A 17,552-nucleotide genomic window follows, 5' to 3' on the forward strand; every position below is an offset into this window, starting at 1 on the left:
GCCGGTACATGATCGTGGTTTGCATACGCACGGGCATATTTAGCTGAATTTGAACCTGCATGTATTTAAAGATTTACAAAATGTTTTCTTAGAAAGTATTAGAGGACACACTATTTGTCCTAATGACTGTTTCACTGTAGAAGTATTAGTATGTTCGATTCTGATTTGCTGCCTTAGACCCTGCTAGAGCCGTTCCATAGCATACAGTGTTATATCCATACTACCTTTCAAGAAATCTGAAAAATTCTGAGTTCCAAAATTCCCCAGGCCCCAAGGATTTTGGAGTATAGATTGTAGACCTTATTTTAGCAAAAAGGCAAATAACACACTTGTAGGAAATCATTCCATTGTTCCAGGTTAATATCCTTTTTGAACAATTTTTATTTTATTTTGTTTTATTTATTTAACAGAGAGAGACAGCCAGCGACAGAGGGAACACAGCAGGGGGAGTGGGAGAGGAAGAAGCAGGCTCCCAGCAGAGAGCCTGCTTGTGGGGCTTGATCCCAGAACACCTGATGTGGGGCTTGATCCCAGAACACCGGGATGTGGGGCTTGATCCCAGAACACCGGGATCACGCCCTGAGCCGAAGGCAGACGCTTAACGACTGCGCCACCCAGGCGCCCCTGAACAATTTCTAATACCTGTCACTCTTGGCTATGCAGATTTCTATATTTCCCTCATTGGATAAAGACCTCTGTTATATTCTGGCACTAATATGAAACCAATACTTGTACTTTTTAAGCAGCAAAACTGAAAAAGTTTGATCCTCTCTGCTAGTAATACTTCTAGACTGCATTATACTCCGATTAGGGGCATTTTTAAGATTACATGAAGCATGAGGGATGCCGGGCTGGCTCACTTGGAAGAGCATGTGATTTGCGATCTCAGGGTCATGAGTTCGAGCCACATGTTGGGTGTAGAGATTACTTGAGTAAATAATTTTTAAAATATTATGTAAAGAATGAATTAATTTCTCCCTAATAATTCAGCATTGCCGTTATGAAGATGAGTTATTCACTATGAAAACAGGGCCTGGCTCCAGGCCGTCCAGCTCGCTGAGTCCTTGCATCTTCCATGCAGCCCTGGGCTCGGACCAGCTCCCCCCCCCCCCCCCCCGCCCTCCGCGGCTGCTGTCAGGGTGCGGCCTGTTGTAACGTCCTCACTCATGTGCCAGGGCTGGAAAAGCTGCTTTGGGTCGTCTAAAATAAGAATGATCCAGTAAGAGCTGGAACTTTAGAACAGCTGTTTCGGCTACTCAGAGGCTCTCTTCGGCTCTCCGACTTCTCAGCTGGGTCACTGACCGAGGTCCTGGGTCAATAACGCCCAGAGGGCCAAGGCGCAATTGTGAATCATTCTTACTTTGTCTGTATAAAGATTAAGGAGGGAACTAGAGATTATCACCCAGATATTTTTTCCCAGAGAGACACTAGTCCACATCTTTGGTAGACCAATGTCAAGTTGAGAACATTGGGCTAACATACCGGTTATCACAAACTGGTAGCATTGCCAACACGTTTTGCTATGTTTTAATATTCTGCAGATCGCTTGTGTAGAAGGAAAAAGGAAAAGAAGGATTACAGTGGAAGACATGCTTTGTATACTTCTTTAATCGAACACAGTGACGTAGATATTATCCCCTTTTACAGATGAGGACTGAGGTTAGGTAATTAACCAAACCTCTCACAACTAGTAAGCGACAGAAACTAGATTATAACCCATCTGTCTATTTCTCAAACCCATTCTCTGAATTTTTTTCACTTTATTAAAAAAATCACAATTATCAATGCATGCTTGTTGTAACAAGTCCAATAACAGAAATGTGTTAATGTCTCCGTCCCCATCTCAATTCTAACCTCAAGATTACAAATTTTACTAGCTGAGATGGTATCCTGCCCCTTCTTTCTCCATAGTCATGTAATCACATAAACACACATATAAAGATTTCTTTATTAACCCCAGACTGTAAGATCATTTCATTAATGTTAATCTATAACGTTTACTATTATACTCACATGATAACATTCAGAGCTTTCTCAGTCCACACATGTAAGCCTAACTCAGTTCTGAAAAAATAACTGCATGATATGTTCTGTACTACAGACAAACCACAATTTATTCAACACTTCCTGACAGAAATTCAAATTGTTTTTAGGCTTCTGTAATTACAAATAGACTTGTGGTAAACTTTCCTGAACATGTGACTTTACAAACTGGAACCTTGATTTCCACAGGATGAAGGAACAAGAATAACATTACTTAATGTCATCGCTGTAGTTTTTATTTTAATAATAGTAGGCTACATTCCCAAGAAGTAACAGTAATTCATATTTACAACAGCAATGTATGAGGGCTCATTTTCTCATCCTCTTGCCAGCACAAAAGATTAGCAATCTCTCTCTCTCTTTCTTTTCTTTCTTTCCTTTTTTTTTTTTTTTTGTCTCTTGGATGGTTGAAAAATGCACGTCCTTGCATTTCTCTGATTGGTAAGATTGGGGTCTGTGCTCTGGTTCGTCAGGCTCAACTCAAAGACAGAGTGACGTGCAAGGCCAGTGAATGGAATGATTTTCTCTAAGGCCTGGTAGAGTCATTCCTACTGGATGGAGGCAAGATTCCGTGCAACATGAACCCTCAGTTAGCAGGCAGGGTCTATACCAGGAGGCATCAGAGAAAGGAAGAAAAACAAAACTAGGTTCTGAGTTGTGAACAGTTCAAAAACACTAAATAAATGGAGAGTGAAATGAGCTTACTCTTACTTTCAAACTCCACAACCTTTATCAAAACCAGATCTTACAGGGGCGGGAGCAGGCAACCTTGGCTGGATGCCTCTTCCACAACTCTCACCCCTCACCTGCAAGGTAAATAAGGAAGAAAGAAAAAGAAATGACAGAAAGAGGGAGAGAGAAAAAAACCAAGTTTCTTTCAGTTGGGGCCACGCTCCTGTCAGAGCTGGAGGCTTCTGGGGGGCTGGGTTCCCAGGGGCTCGGCTGCAGGAAAGCAGAGGGCAGCTTGGTCTCCTGCAAGTTCAGTCCACGGTCTCCGGGTGAGAGTGAAACCTGAGGACAAAGCAGAGGCAGGAAGTGGAGGAGCCAGCTTCAGTGTAATTACTCCTTCGGCTGGAGATGTGCCTTGAGATCCATCACACCACCTCTCCAAATCTTACTTTCCTAGTTTGAAAAATGAGGGAGGGGTTTGAGATTTTTGATGTACAAGGCTACCTCCAACTCCAAGATCCTACAGTTCAAATGATAAAATGTTGATTGTTTTCTATTACTTTTGTCTCACCTTCTATTGGTATCCGTGAAAAAGGAGAATGATCATGAAACTTGGAATCAAATCTTGGGTTCAAGTTCCAACCTGCAATCTATGTAATCTTAGACAAGCCCTTTGATTCCTGTGAGCCTTTTCCCTCATCTATAAAGCTTACCAAATAGACCTTGTAGGGTTGGTGCAAGACTCAAGAGAGGGGTATTTGTGAGAGCATTTATAAACTCTACCAGTGTTAAAACAGACGTAGTATAGTATTCTTACGAAATCTAAGCCACTCACTTCCATTTCTTTGCTCAATTTAAACTTCACTCACCAAATACTTCAATCATCGATTCCATAAATACTGACCGAATGTTTGGGGCACTAGAGTTCCTTAGTGAATAAGATCCGAATAAGATACTGGAAGTGACTGACCTCATGGGACTTGGACTTGAAAGTTCTTCTATCTGGATCAGATCAGGGAATCTGGGCACATAAGTATTTTAGCAAGGCACGTCGAAGGTAAATAAGCTGCATCCAGTATGTATGTCCAGTAGGGAGATGGAGTCAAGCCATGTGTACCGAGCTCCTCTTAAGCCTCCCTGGCGACCAGGCGCAGTTTCAGGTATTAGGAGACTGAACACCGCGCAACGCAGACCAAGTCCCTGGCCTTTCGGAACTTACATTCTATCAGATTGAATCAGGGGGCGCCTGGGTAGCGCAGTCGTTAAGCGTCTGCCTTCGGCTCAGGGCATTATCCCGGCGTTCTGGGATCGAGTCCCACATCGGGCTCCTCCGCTGGGAGCCTGCTTCTTCCTCTCCCACTCCCCTGCTGTGTTCCCCCTCTCTCTGGCTGTCTCTCTGTCACATAAATAAATAAAATCTTTAAAAAAAAAAAAAAAAAAGAAGATTGAATCAGTTGGACGATACGAATCCTACGTGGAAGATACAAAGGAAGGTATGAGGCCGGTTGCGAGAGGTCGAAAACCTAGGCCTGGACCCGGAGCTTCTGACCTCTTGGCAACACTCAGCTTCCCCTCACCAGAGCCAAGGGCATTGTAAACTCTGACTCCTCACGCCTCATTTCTAATTCCAAGTCCTCAGAGCCTGGACAAGGTTAGAGTCTTTACCAAGGAGAGAGACGTTTGGGGCGGTGGTCATCCCAGCCCTTCTCCAGCCATGGTCAGCCGTCATGGCTTCAATAGATTTTCAAACAGCATTCATTCCTACATCTGCAAAAGTAGGATTCAGCTTCCCCTTTTTACAGGTTCCTCCGGATCCACTCCACGACTCACTTAACATGACGACCCCCGGAAAGCATCACAGGCCGCCAGCTTCCCTGTAAGCTCAAAAGGCTTGACCAATGTGCATCCCGCGGGGTTTTCCACAACTGCACGTGCTAGCTCCTTGCTTCCCGGCATCTACAATACCTGGAAACTTACAAGAGAAATGCAAATAAGTCCAATATAAGACAGTACAGGTAGATGCCACTGGATTAAATGAGATAAAGGAGCTGCAAGGAGGGAGACCTCGCGTCTGAGTTGAGGAAGTCGGGGCACGAAGGCTGGGGCTCTGCTCACAGTCTGTTTTGTGCTGCACACAGCGCTGGACGCTTTACCTGGATTCTCTCACTTCATGTGGAAGGCTCCGTGAAGGCCTTGGACTCTAAGACCTTGACTGATGGGAGGAATTAGGAAAGGCAGATGTTTCAAATGAATATTCATTGCCCAGTGCTGGCCAGGCACCATCCAGTCACTGGGCACCCCACGGTGAACAGGCGTGGGTCCTGCAGTAAAGGGCTTTCAGTGGGGGATACAGACCGATACAATAACCAGGCAACGACAGGGACCATACAGTGTGTTGTGTGTTACAACAGGTACAAGTACCAGGATGACAGGAGACGAAGGTGCTTTCTGTTGCACCTGGCAAAACGGACTCAGTTTCTTAAGCTAAACTGTAATAGACTGGCTCACGCTCTTAGGAAGCTCAGGGTGGATCCAGGACTTAAGGAAACCCTCTCTCTCTGCGTCACCATAGCTTTTCATGTTGCAGATGGGGTGTTCCTCCAGATGAACATTGATACGGTGACCTCGGAGCAAGAGGCAGGCTTCTTAGCTAGCTCTCAGGGAAGGAATATTCAGGGAGGGACTCTGGCCCTGCTTGGACCATTTGGCTTTGCCTGAAACAGTCGCTGTCGCCCACCGAAGGGCACCATGATTCGCGCACCTATCCTTGTTGGCGGATGATGGGTAGGTTCTGACACAGCAGAAAAGGAGAGGGAGGCATGCCTGCGGGCTGAGTCACCCAAAACAACAGCTACCATAAAGAGGCCCCTGAAGGGAACATTACAGTCATGGAAAAAGCAGGAACACAGAGAAAGAAATTTGCACACCGAGTTCCTGGATGGTGAGCAGCCCAGTCTGGCTGGAGCCATGGTCACACCTAAGAGCTGGAAGGACAACCAGACTGTGGGGGGCTTTGAAGGCCGACGAAGGACTCCAGAGCCGCCTGAGCAGAGCACGCTGACAGCTTTGTGCAGAATCTTCCCAGTTCTCCAGGAAATCCTTCAGAGCCACGAGAATGAAGGTTTGAGACCACTACCAACTTCCATCTTCAGTGAAACGAGGAAGTGAGAGAGGTCAGAAACTTCGTGTTGTATGTGGCGTCACCCCTGCACCAGCAGTGAACTCCAGCATGCGGTTTGCCAGCCGCCCCAGGGGAGACCAGAAACTGCCCGGGAGTCTGGGGGTGCAGGTCCCAGCAATCCCCAGCGAAAATTCAGCCCCCGCAGGAGAAGCCTCAGAGGACTAGGAAGAGGAAGAAAGAAATCACTCAAGTGCCTGGAGGGCTCATGGCGGCAGGTGAAGAAAGAGCGAGGAGCGCGCTGGCAGGAAGGGCAGGACCCTTGGAGCCCGTGGCTCTGTCAGGAGAAGGAACCAGGGAAGCTTCCTACTGGTGGTGGGAGCCTTCTGGAGCCAGGCTGGGCTCCTAAATTCAGGCGAGGAGCCGTATGGTAAAGAAAGCATACATCCCTGTAGTAACAGAAGAGGGAGCCCTCGAGCCGAGAAAGGAGCCAAGCTTCCCCAGTCCGGTCAGGATTCTCTTGCAAACCGCTGGTTTTGAAAAATCCAACTCCTGCAAAAATAAATGATAAAAAGTTGTGACTCAACATCCAATCAGAGGCACCATAAGAAAAACATCCGTACAAAGGCACTGCCAGAAAAAAAAAATTCTGAAAAGGAGCAGAACTTCCCTGCAGACTGTGAAGACTCATCAGAAAACGGTTGCCACAGAGCAGAAGAAAAATTTAATCAACATTCTATTATAACATTTAAAAAATGTAACCAGGCAGTGGCAACTACGCAAGAGGCCGACGGGGCAGAAATCAGTCCAGGAAGGGATGGCCAGGCGGCAGGAGGCCACAGACAACAGGAAGACGTGAAACAGGAACTGGGAGAGTAGAAAATAAGGGTAAGAAAAACACAACAGTGTTTCAGAAACCAAATGCAAGAAACACAAGCGAGAAGAGGCACCACTCTAGAGGATGCTGTGGAAAACAGAGAAGAAAGGTGAAGAAGATAAAGTGGAAATAAATAAAAATCATTAGAGAAGGCATGATAGGGAAGACAGGCAGGCAAAGGAAATCGCACACATGTAAAGTTAGAGCCCCTGAAGAAAAAGCCCTGAACAGTGGAACAAAGCAAATACTTTAAAATATGGCTCAATTTTAAGTAGGGTTTGGACCCGGGACTGGATGCAGAGCTGGGCCCAGATCACAGGCCTAAATTTAGGAAGCAGGTGGGAAAGAAGGGCTGGAAGTCGTAGGTGGTAGTAGCCTCCCAGGTCCGAGGGGCTCTACCGGCCAGGTCCCCCCCCCCCGGGGGGGCCTCCGGGAGCTTCTCCTGCACTGTGGCCGCCCCACCCGAGAGGGGGCTCGGGAGCGGGTGAGCAGCTCTGTTCCCTGAACCCCGACTCTGCCCAGTCTCAACTACCTTCAGAAGTAGAGGCCTGGGGCCAAGGAGTAAATGTGAAGGAGATAAATGCTTCAGGAGAAGCTCCTTAGACACAAGTCAGAAATCAGACAAACAGAAAGCATAAAGATGAATAAAACGAACGTGTATTCATCACTCAGCTTTATAAAATCTTAACATTTTTACCGTGTTTGCTTCAGAAGATTTTAAGGAAATACAACTTTAATGATACAGGTGAAGCCTATCACAGACCCCTCTGATCCCATTCGTCCTCTGCCCCTGCCAAGATACCACTACCCTGAAATCGATGACTTTCACAAAACCTGCTTTTATGCCATTACTAAGTATGTATCAATAACTATATGTAATACTTGTTTCACATGCTTTCCAACTTTATATAAATGGTATCATACTGAATGTTTCCATCTACAATTTGCTTTTCCCCCAAATATTATATTTTTGAGAAGCATCCATGTGATACACGTGGCTCTACCTCATTTTAACCACAGCGCAGCACCCCACAATGTGACCCCACCGTGTATTTACCCATCCCCTTGTTGATGGACCTTTGAAAAAAGGCCTGACAGGTTTGTTGGGTTTTTTTCAGTTTTCAAGTTTTTATTCGAATTCCAGTTAGTGAACATACAGTGTAATAGTGGTTTCAGGTGTAGAATTTAGTGATTCATCACTTACAACACCCGGTGCTCATCCCAACAAGTTGGTGGTGGTTGTTTTTTCAATAAAACTGAAACCTATTCCTACTCTATGACCCAGAAATTCTACTCTTAGGTATATGTTTGAATGAATATGTTTGTCCACAAGTGTTCACAGCAGGAATGTTCACATACAAGAAAGGTCCAAAGCTCCTTGACTTAAAATAGCCACAACCTAAAAAATAAACTGGGGTACACAGTGCAATACTAAGCCATAAAAAGGAACAAAGGACGGGCATATGCAGCAGCATGGATGAGAGTCAAAAACGTGTTGAGTGCAGACGCCACTGTGGTTCCATGTGTCTGTGTGTATACACCGTACACACATATATAATATGAAGTTCTAGCTTCGAACTAGTAAAACCAGTCTATGGTGGAAAAACTCAGACCAGTGGCTTCCTGACGGTGGAAGGTGGAATGGGGGGATTGCCAGGGAAAGGGAGCTTTCCAGGGGTGATGGTGATGTTTATAACTCGACAGGAGTTTGGGTTGTGAAAGTGTGTCCGTTAAGAATATATATGTAGTGCTTGTACTTTTCATTTTAAGTATGTTTTAGCTCTAAAAAAACCCCTAAACAAATATTGAACTCTGTTAATGCTAGGCACGCTGAAGTATTCAGGGGGAAATACACTGGTATCTCTAGTTTTGTTGGAAATGCACCCAAAGATAAGACGGAATAGTGGGTGGATAGATGGAGAGAACTATGATTAGTAGGCATAGCAAAATGTTGGTGGAATTTAGGTGCTGGGTATATGGGTATTTATTATAAATTCTTTCAACTTTAATGGGCATTTGAAGTTTTCATACTAGGGGCGCCTGGGTGGTGCAGTCAGTGGGGCATCCGACTCTTGGTTTCAGCTCAGGTCATGACCTCAGGGTCGTGAGATACAGCCCTGTGTCACTCAGTGTAGAATCCGCTTAAGATTTTCTCTCCCTCCCTCTCTCCCCCTCCCCCCAAGATCTCTCTGGCTCTCTCTCTAAAATAAATAAATAAATCTTTAAAATTTTCGTGATAAAATGTAGGGAAAGATTTTAAGATTTAATCTGTCCAAAACCCACTCTTGATTTCATTCTGCCCTAAAGCCACTCTTCCCTTCACCTTCCCAGTTCCAATAAATGCCATTCGACAGTTATTCACCTGTGCGTTGTCTCGGTCCCGTACACCGACTCCGTCAGCACAGCCTTTCAGCTCTACCTTCAACACACATTCTGGAAGCAAACAGCTTTCATCAGCCCTACCACCCGAGCCTGTTCCAAGTCGCCATCGCCCCTCACCTGGATCACTCTAGTCTATGACTGGGCTCCCTGTGGGGTCTGTTTTCCACACCGCAGTCCCACGGGTCATTTTTAAACGCTCCCTCCTGCTGCCTCTCCTCCCACCCTCACCACATTCCAGCCGTACTGACTTCCTTGTAGTCCATTAAATAAGCCAAGGTCCTCGGGACTTCCTGTTCCCCTGCCTGGAATGTTCTTCCTCCTTATCTGCCTGGCTTGTTCTCTCACTTCACAGTTCTCAGATCAAATGTCACACTAATTAGTATTCCCTGAACATCTGTCTAATATAGCACCTCACAGCACATTATACCGCTTTTATTTTTCTTATTATCTGATATGTTTGTTTGTTTTCTATACCCCTTGACTAGAATTAAGCTCCAAGGAGGCAGGAATTCTTGTTTGCTTCATACTATGTCCTAGTGTTTGTTGAATTAATGAATGAAATAGACAAAATGTCACCACCTCTAGGAGTCCTTCCCAGATCACTCCCCACCCCTTACAGCTTAATAGTCCCCTCTATCATATTACTTTTTTCTTTTCTCTATTGCTTAATGGTAGTTATGCAGTTAACAAGGACGGTGCCTGGCCCAGGGCAGGCTGATCAACCCTGCATCTACCTGCCAACTTCATCCTCTTCCTGGAGCTTCTGGATTTGCAACACTGCCCTGTTTATCACTGTTCTTTCTCTGCACCACGGAGTACGACAAACCCTGCAGGAGCTGGACCGGCCACCTCTAAGGGGCTCTAGCTCCCACATGTTAAGATGCTTTCCTTCTCAAGTGCACCCCCTAGCCCCCTAGGGTGGCCAAAGACAGCTCCCACAGAGCCAGGCTCTCTCTGCCTAGACTCCCAGGTGCTTCTGGAATCCCAGATGCCAGAAACAGCTCTGCCTCTAGAGGGCAGCACTCAGCCATGACCCTACTGAGTCCTCCAACAGGCCGGCCACAAAGGGAGTGGTCCCTGGAGTCTGGTTTAGGAGGGCCTACTGGATGGGCACACTTCTGCCGCCCCCTGCATTCGTTCCACAACGGGCACTGTGGTTGGTCAGGCCCCAGGCCAGGCAGGTGGGTGTCAGGTATGAAAGAGGCAGTTCCTGCCCCCAGAGGTAGAGGCTGGCATGGGGGAAAAGGAGGAAGTGGGAAGAAAGGAGTGTGAAGAGCCCCGCCTCAGAGCTGTACAGCTTTCTGGAAGAGGTGGTGTCTGAGTAGTAACGGATCTGTGGGAATTAGTTGAGGGAAGGCAGTGGAGGGGGAGAATGAGAGGTGCAGGTACAAAGGTCCAAATGAGAAGGGCAAGGCGTGTGTAGAACAGCTCTGCAGCTGGATCTCCCAGGTGCAAAAGGCTTTGTGTGTTAAGTTAAGGGCTCCGGCCTTTACCCCAAGGCAATCGATAACAGGGTGGGCAAATCCGTGCTTGAGAAAGAGCTTTGGGGGCCCCTGGAGGGCTCAGTGGGTTAAGCGTCTGCCTTCGGCTCAGGCCATGATCCCAGGATCCTGGGATCCAGCCCTGTATCAGGCTCCCCGCTCAGCAGCGTGTCTGCCTCTCCTTCTCCCTCTGCCTCTCCCTCTGCTCATGCTCTCTCTCGCTCTCTCTCTCAAATAAATAAAATCTTAAAAAAAAAAAAAAAAGAAAAGAAGGAAAGAGAGCTTTGGCAAGACATTGCAAGGCAGATAGACGGGGCAACACACGTCAGGAGAACCAGTTAGGAGCTCACTGCACCGAGGAGAGATTGGAGTCGTACTGAACTAAGGCGAAGGAAAAAACTGGATTAATTTGGAAATGACCTGGTGGTAACTGGAGGCCGCACAGAGCAGGAGAGCTGGAGTCAGACTCCACCATGGGTCCTGGGCAAATTACACTGTGTCTATCTGTGAGGTGGGGAGGACGGTAACAGCACGTGCCTCGCGGTGTGGATAGAGGATTGCAAGGAGTTAATACAATGGAAAAGCTCCGAGTAGAGCTTAGCCCCTCACCTCACTCAGGAAGTACTAATTATGAGGATCAGAAAGAAGAAGAAAGGAATAACTAAGATGACTCCTAGCATTCTGGTTTGGAAACTAATCTGCAGTTCTCAGTGTATGGTCTGGGAACCTTGGGGGTCCCAAAGACCCTTTCAGGGAGACCACAAGGTCAAAACTATTTTCACGGTGTTAATATTTGCTGCGATGATGCAGACGGCAGTGGTGGTGAAAACTGCCAGTGCCCTAGCATAAATGAAGACAGTGGTGAACTATACCGGTAGTCATTGTACCACCACTCACCATCACGAAGAAAAAAAAGGTTTACTGAAAAATGTCTTTGATGAGGCACTAAAAGGAATAGTCTAATAGGCAATTCAGTATTAAAAATGTGAAAAGTTTTTTTTTCTGTTGATGTGTTTTGGCTAAATGGACAATAAACCAGTTTAATGTTTTATTCCTCTCTTCATATGAGATATACTGGTTATCATTTAACCATATTCATTTTTGCTTAACTTCAAATCAGCTCTATGACAAAAAAATATTAAAAATACCCTGGCCAAGGCTAGGACAATTTGAGCCACAAGATAAAGTACTATTGAATTTTACTTCAAAATGTAAAAACAAAACAAAGTATAAATATCCATGAGTGTATACAGATATAAATAAATCATTGAATAAGTTAATAAATGGGAGAGAAGAGACAAATCTAGAAGAATTCCCAATAAATAATGTAGATATTTTACCTTAAAGGCAGGGGGCGTAACTCCCCACTCCTTCCCTGTGGGCTGCACAGAGTGACTTCTGTCCAAACCGGACAGTATCTGAGGGTGGGGATGGGGGAAGTAACTCTACAACGTGAAAGCCCAGCAAACACTACTAGGTGATCAAGGTCAACATCAACAGTCATAAACCATGATGATAATATGTACTCTGGATATGATGAAAATGGCACTTTGCCTCTGTGATATTCTTCCTCCAAACCTATAACCTCAGTTTAACCATTAGAAAAACGTAAGACAAATTCCACTAGAAAGGGATCCTACAGGGGTGCCTAGGTGCTCAGTGGGTTGAGTGTCTGCCTTTGGCTTGGGTCATGATCCTGGGTCCTGGAATTGAGTCCCGTATTGGGCTCCCTTTGCCCTCCCGCCCACTCCTGCTCAAATAAATACATAAAACTAAAAAAAAAAAAAAAAAAAAAAAAGCATCCTACAAAATAGTTGGCCAGCACTCCTCAAAACTGTCAAGGACATAAAAAAATAAGGAAAATCTAAGAAACTGTCAGAGCCAAGAGGAACCTCAAGGAGACATGAGTTCTAAATGCGATGGGTTTGGATCCAGCAGCAATAAGAAGACATTAGGGAAAAACTGATGAAATCTGAATAAAGCATGGGCTTTAGTTAATAATAACGCATTGACATTGATTTACATAGTAATAAATGTACCACGCTAATGTGTCAATAATAGGAAAAACTGGGGCGCCTGGGTGGCACAGCGGTTAAGCGTCTGCCTTCGGCTCAGGGCGTGATCCCGGCATTGTGGGATCGAGCCCCATATCAGGCTCCTCTGCTATGAGCCTGCTTCTTCCTCTCCCACTCCCCCTGCTTGTGTTCCCTCTCTCGCTGGCTGTCTCTATCTCTGTTGAATAAATAAATAAGATATTTAAAAAAAATAAGAAGAAAAACTATGTGAGGTGGTCAGGGAGGGTGAAGGAATATATGGAAGCTTTGTCCTACCTTCTCAATTTTTCTATAAGTCTAAAACCTTATAAAAGTCTAAAAATAGAATTTTGAAAAACCTTATTATTAATCAGTGAATAATTCTAGCATCCATCACTCTAGCCTTAGAGAATTAAAATTCTATAATGGGGGGCGCCAGGGTGGCTCAGTTGTTAAGCATCTGCCTTTGGCTCAGGGCGTGATCCCGGGGTTCTGAGATCGAGCCCTGCATCAGGCTCGGCTGCTGGGAGCCTGCTTCTTCCTCTCCCACTCCCCCTGCTTGTGGTCCCTCTCTAGCTGGCTGTCTCTCTGTCAAATAAATAAAATCTTAAAAAAAAAAAAAAAAGTTCTATAATGGGATATCCTATGCATAATTCAACTCAGTATTTACCAAGGTCCTACTTTGTATGCCTCTGAACTGCTGGGTACTGACTATATAAAGATGAACAAAATAAGATCCAAGGCCTAGTTGGAGATAAAAGACATTTTGATAGGTGATTATTGTACTGTGAAGTGAGCAGAACTGAAGAGCACAGAAAAAGGGGTTTAGGAAGATTGCACAGAGGACACATGGAGAGGAAAATGTACAGAAGCAAGAAATAAGTGGGCTGGGCCCAATTTTTTTTTAAACCTGTTCCTCTAAAAATCTTATTGTTTTTCTCTCCACCATTTTCCCCCTGAAAACAAAAGCACGGTAGAGGCCAATACTTTATTTAACATGGTGTTTTAACTTTGCATGAACAATGGGGAAAATATACTTTAGAAAATGCCCAAATTTCTAAAATTATCACAAGCATGAAAGAATATCATACATTTCAAAGTAAGTGAATTTTTAAAAGATTTATTTATTTGAGAGAAAGAGAGCACAAGTGGGAGATGGAGAAAGAATCTCAAGCAAGACTGTGCTGAGCACAGAGCACAACGCAGTGCTGGATCTCACAATCCTGAGATCATGCAAAATAAGTGAATTTTAAAACTGGGATCAGTGGGAAATGAGGGAACTAAAAGGGAACGTATAAAAATCTGAAACAAAGATAACATATTGAAAGATGATGTCTAGGGGCATCTGGCTGGCTCAGATGGAAGAGCCTGGGACTCTTGATCTTCGGGATGGGGGGGTCGTGAGTTCAAGCCCCATGTTGGATGCAGAGATTACTTAAATTAAAAAAAAATTTAACTTTTAAAAAATGTCTAAAGTAAGTATCCAAAAGGATGACTACATGAACAAAATTCTGGGAAACAGCAATTTTGTAATTCAGCTTTGTTTTACTGCAGATTTTCAAACAACTCAATTTCTATGGGTGTAAACTAGTAAGGGGGGTGGACAAAAGACAGAAGAGCTAGCCCTGAGCATCTGCTCTGTGACAAGTACATACACGAGAGGGTCTCTATAAACATTATCAAATGTAATCTTTAGAAAGAGCCTTGAAATGAATGTCTTCTATGTTTTCTGGAGAAACCCCTGCTCAGAGGAATTCAGTAACTTGCAGCAGAGCAGGATTGGAACCTGGGTCCATCTAAGAGTAAACCCATGGCCTTTTTAGTCCCACTGAACCATTGGCCAGCTACTTGTAATGTGGCAGAAATCACCCTGTTGGTTCCAGACAAAGCAGTCTTGAGACTGCTTCTAGTTTCTCCTTTACTATGATTGCACTGTATTCACTGCATAGTCAAGGGCACTGACCAAAGTACATTTCTAATTACATGTCTTGTTTACAAGTAATTTAGTAATTAGCTCAGTGCTGGGCATGCAATACATACATACCCCAAGATTAATCCTATAAATGTTCGACATACCTAGTTCTCAGGATATTTTGATTACCTTATTCCCTCATTTAGGCCACCAGTTTTGCGTACGTCAAGGTAACATACATTTGTTGGAAGACCTCCCTTTTCTTATCATCATGCTGTTAGAGCTCTAAGCTTCACACCGCGAGTGTTATGAAGTGACTGCAAAAGGAGGCAACTCCTCCCGGAACGAGAGCGCCATCATAAGCATTATAATGTTATCAAGCTTCTTGGGACTGACAAGATTCTGGGCCTCTCCGGCTTCTATGTCACCTGAGGCAAGGCTCTTACTATTTCCTCCGGCGTTAGTAGCGGGAGAAAAATAATTATTTTGCCGGCGTCGCGAGCCTATCGTAAGAGTCAGAATCCAAAGAGGGAACGTAAAAAAAGAGTTGGCCTTGCGGGCCCGAAACCCCGAAGAGCAGCGGTTATTTCTAGGCTCCCAGAGCCGCACCGACCGAGCGGCACAAAGGGCCCCGGGCGGGGGCGCGGGGAGAGGTCCCGGGTCGGTCCCGGCCGCCGCCGCCGCCTCCTGGTGCATCTCGGGAAAGGCTCCCGCCCGGGCCGCGCCACCGCGCCAGCCCGAGCGCCTTCGTCTCCGGCCTTACCCCAGCAGCTCGCGCCGGGCCAGGGCAGAGCGCCGAACCCGGGCAGCCCACGGCCGGCCCGAGCTGCCGCGAGTTCCGGGAAGCCTGCGCTCGGCTCCTCCACCGCGGGGGTCTTTGTTCCCGTAGGCGTCCCCGCCCCACCGCTCCCGCCGCAAAACCTGTCGGCGCAGTATCAACGGCATGTCCTACTTGGAGATGTCCAGTCTGGGGCGCGCTGGACAGGGGCGGCAATAGAGGTAGCGAGGGCATCCCTGTTTAGCGAGGGCGGAAAGAGAAGGAAACGCGTCGGGCCCGCCTCCCGCTATTATAGCTCAGAGGCGGGCGGCTCCCTCCTGCGCGGGCAACTCGCGCGGGCTCCGCAGGGCGCGCTGGCGGGAGCGGGGCGGGGCGCGGCGGGCCGGCCCGGGGCCTGCACGTGGTGGCGGCAGTTCTCCCGGCCCAACCCGGGAGAGCCACTGCTCTCAAGGGGAAGGCGGAATGCCGTCCCCGGCCCCGCTCTTGAGAGACGTTTACTCTTGAGAAGCCCCGGAACTGCAGGTCCGGAGGACAGGAAGGGAGGGTGCGGCCTGGCGCGAGCGTTTTCTGCGCGCGGGGACTTCGGGGTGGGAAGCCGCAAGGCAGCGGAAAGGCGGCGGGGTGCGGAGAGACCCACCCATGGGAGGTAACCCGGTCGGCGGAGCAGGCAGCGGGAAAAGAGGGTTGATACGAACCTCCATCGCCGGGCTGGAGCAAAATGCAAAACAGGCATCCCTGAGAATGGCTGCCCTGGGGTGCCACGGCCGGCCCCGGTGGTCCCAGACCCGACGGGTGGCGCGCGGGGACACACGTGGCCCGCCGCGCGCCCGGCTGTGTTTACATTCTGCAGCAGCTCCACGTTGTGCTGCCGTCCTCGCCTCCCATTGGCCAGCTCGCCAGCCAAAGCGGCGCTCCTCCCGCAGGGGCGGGCTCTCCTGGTCCCGGCGTCTTTTCCGAAAGAACCCGGTTCCTTGAGGCCTTAGCGGGACAGCCATGGTGCGCCGCAGGATGGCCACTTCCTGACTATGCTCGCCCGTGCAGCCTCCACCTGGCCGTAGACCTGGACTGAGCCGCGGCCTCACACGGCCGGGGTCCGGGAGTTGAGGGCGGGAGGGAACTGGAAAGTACTGGCGGGAGATGCGGAAGCAGAGCGGCGGGGAGCTAGACCTCGGAGGAGGAGCCTCTGAGAGACTCCCTCCGGCCTCCGGGCCGCGCAGGCAGGTGAAGTGGAGCGCAGGTGAACGCGGACTGAGGGCCAGGACGAGCGGGCCCCTGCCCCTCCGGGTGGGCGGGCGCGGACTGAGAGCAGGGCGCGGCGCGCGGGCCTGCGGGGAGGGCGCGCGGGAGAGGGGAGCGCGCAGTCCGGAGGTGTCAGTCTGAGGCGCATGCGTGCGGGGCGGGCCCGGCCCGGCCTATATATTGGGTTGGCGCCGGCGCCAGCTGAGAGCGGAGCGGTAGCGGGTCTAGCGGTGAGGAGGTGCTGGGCGTAGGGCGGAGTGCGGGAGGAAAGAAAGCCCCCGGGGCCGATTCTTCCCGCGGGCGGGAGTCGAGGGGAGGAAAACTGGGACGGCTGAGAATTAGGCGGCTTGGGGGGATGGCTCCCCGCGTTGCGTCCTGTCAGGATCTTTGGCAGGGGGCCGGGGAAGCGGCGGCGGTGGAGAACTGCCCTGAGGGGGGAGGCCACGGAAAATGCCCTCGTTCTAGGGGCTTCTCTCCCCCACCCTCGTTAGGGGAACTCTCCCGCGGAAGAGAGGATAGGGGTCTGGGTTCCCTTCACGGGGAGAAGAGCTCCCTGACCAACCCAGTTTCCCCCTTTCTTTAACTCCCTTTCCTTTCACTCCCACCCCCCCATCTGGAGTCGGGGTCCCGGTGCCCCTTCAAGAGACAGGCAGGGCCCGGTGGGGCTGGGAAGGAGGGAAAGGAGACTGAAGGACGTGACACAAGTCTCAGTTCCCTCCGCCCCCTGCTTCCCCGCCACCGCCGCTCTCCAAATTGGCGCGGAACCGGCTTCTCCACAGCGTTTCGCCTCCACAACCCCCTCTGTCTCCGCGGCTCGTCCAGGGTGGAAGGGGGAACATGGGGGCGCTGCCCAAGCCCCCCCTCGGGGTTCCGGGAGAGGATGGAGGGCGCAGAAAAGACCCATTTGGGGGAGATCTGCCTTCTTGCTGGGGGTGCTTTGTAAGTTCTGGAAGACACTCGCATCCGGGCTGTACCTTCAGTTGAGACGCAGGCATGTGTCCAAAATTAATATCGTGAGAT

At 48.3% G+C, this 17,552-nt stretch overlaps 2 protein-coding genes across 4 annotated transcripts in view; one reads left to right on the forward strand and one right to left on the reverse strand.

Moving 5' to 3' along the window:
* Positions 1-17,552, forward strand: part of CCNE2 (cyclin E2) — a 38,263-nt gene that overhangs the window by 8,694 nt on the left and 12,017 nt on the right. Inside the window, exon 1 of one of the 3 annotated variants that reach the window (XM_045805926.2) lies at positions 16,397-16,514. The exons of 1 other annotated variant lie outside the window; for it this stretch is intronic. The gene's annotated coding sequence lies outside the window, so the exon portion shown is untranslated. Of the gene's footprint in view, positions 1-16,396; positions 16,515-16,731; positions 16,763-17,552 lie in introns of those variants that run through there. One more of the 3 variants, XM_045805927.2, reaches the window with a different exon arrangement.
* LOC123797974 (uncharacterized) lies at positions 1,591-17,495 on the reverse strand. The gene is made up of 4 exons (XM_045806103.2): positions 17,272-17,495; positions 16,762-16,960; positions 15,989-16,618; positions 1,591-6,382 (listed from the first exon to the last, which is right to left on the reverse strand). Exons 1-4 carry the CDS (start codon positions 17,493-17,495, stop codon positions 6,242-6,244), a joined length of 1,194 nt encoding a protein of 397 aa, XP_045662059.1. The 3' UTR covers positions 1,591-6,241.

This window comes from Ursus americanus, chromosome 9 (genome assembly GCF_024610735.1).
Source record: "Ursus americanus isolate L20-20 chromosome 9, mUrsAme1.1.p, whole genome shotgun sequence".
NCBI lineage: Eukaryota > Metazoa > Chordata > Mammalia > Carnivora > Ursidae > Ursus > Ursus americanus.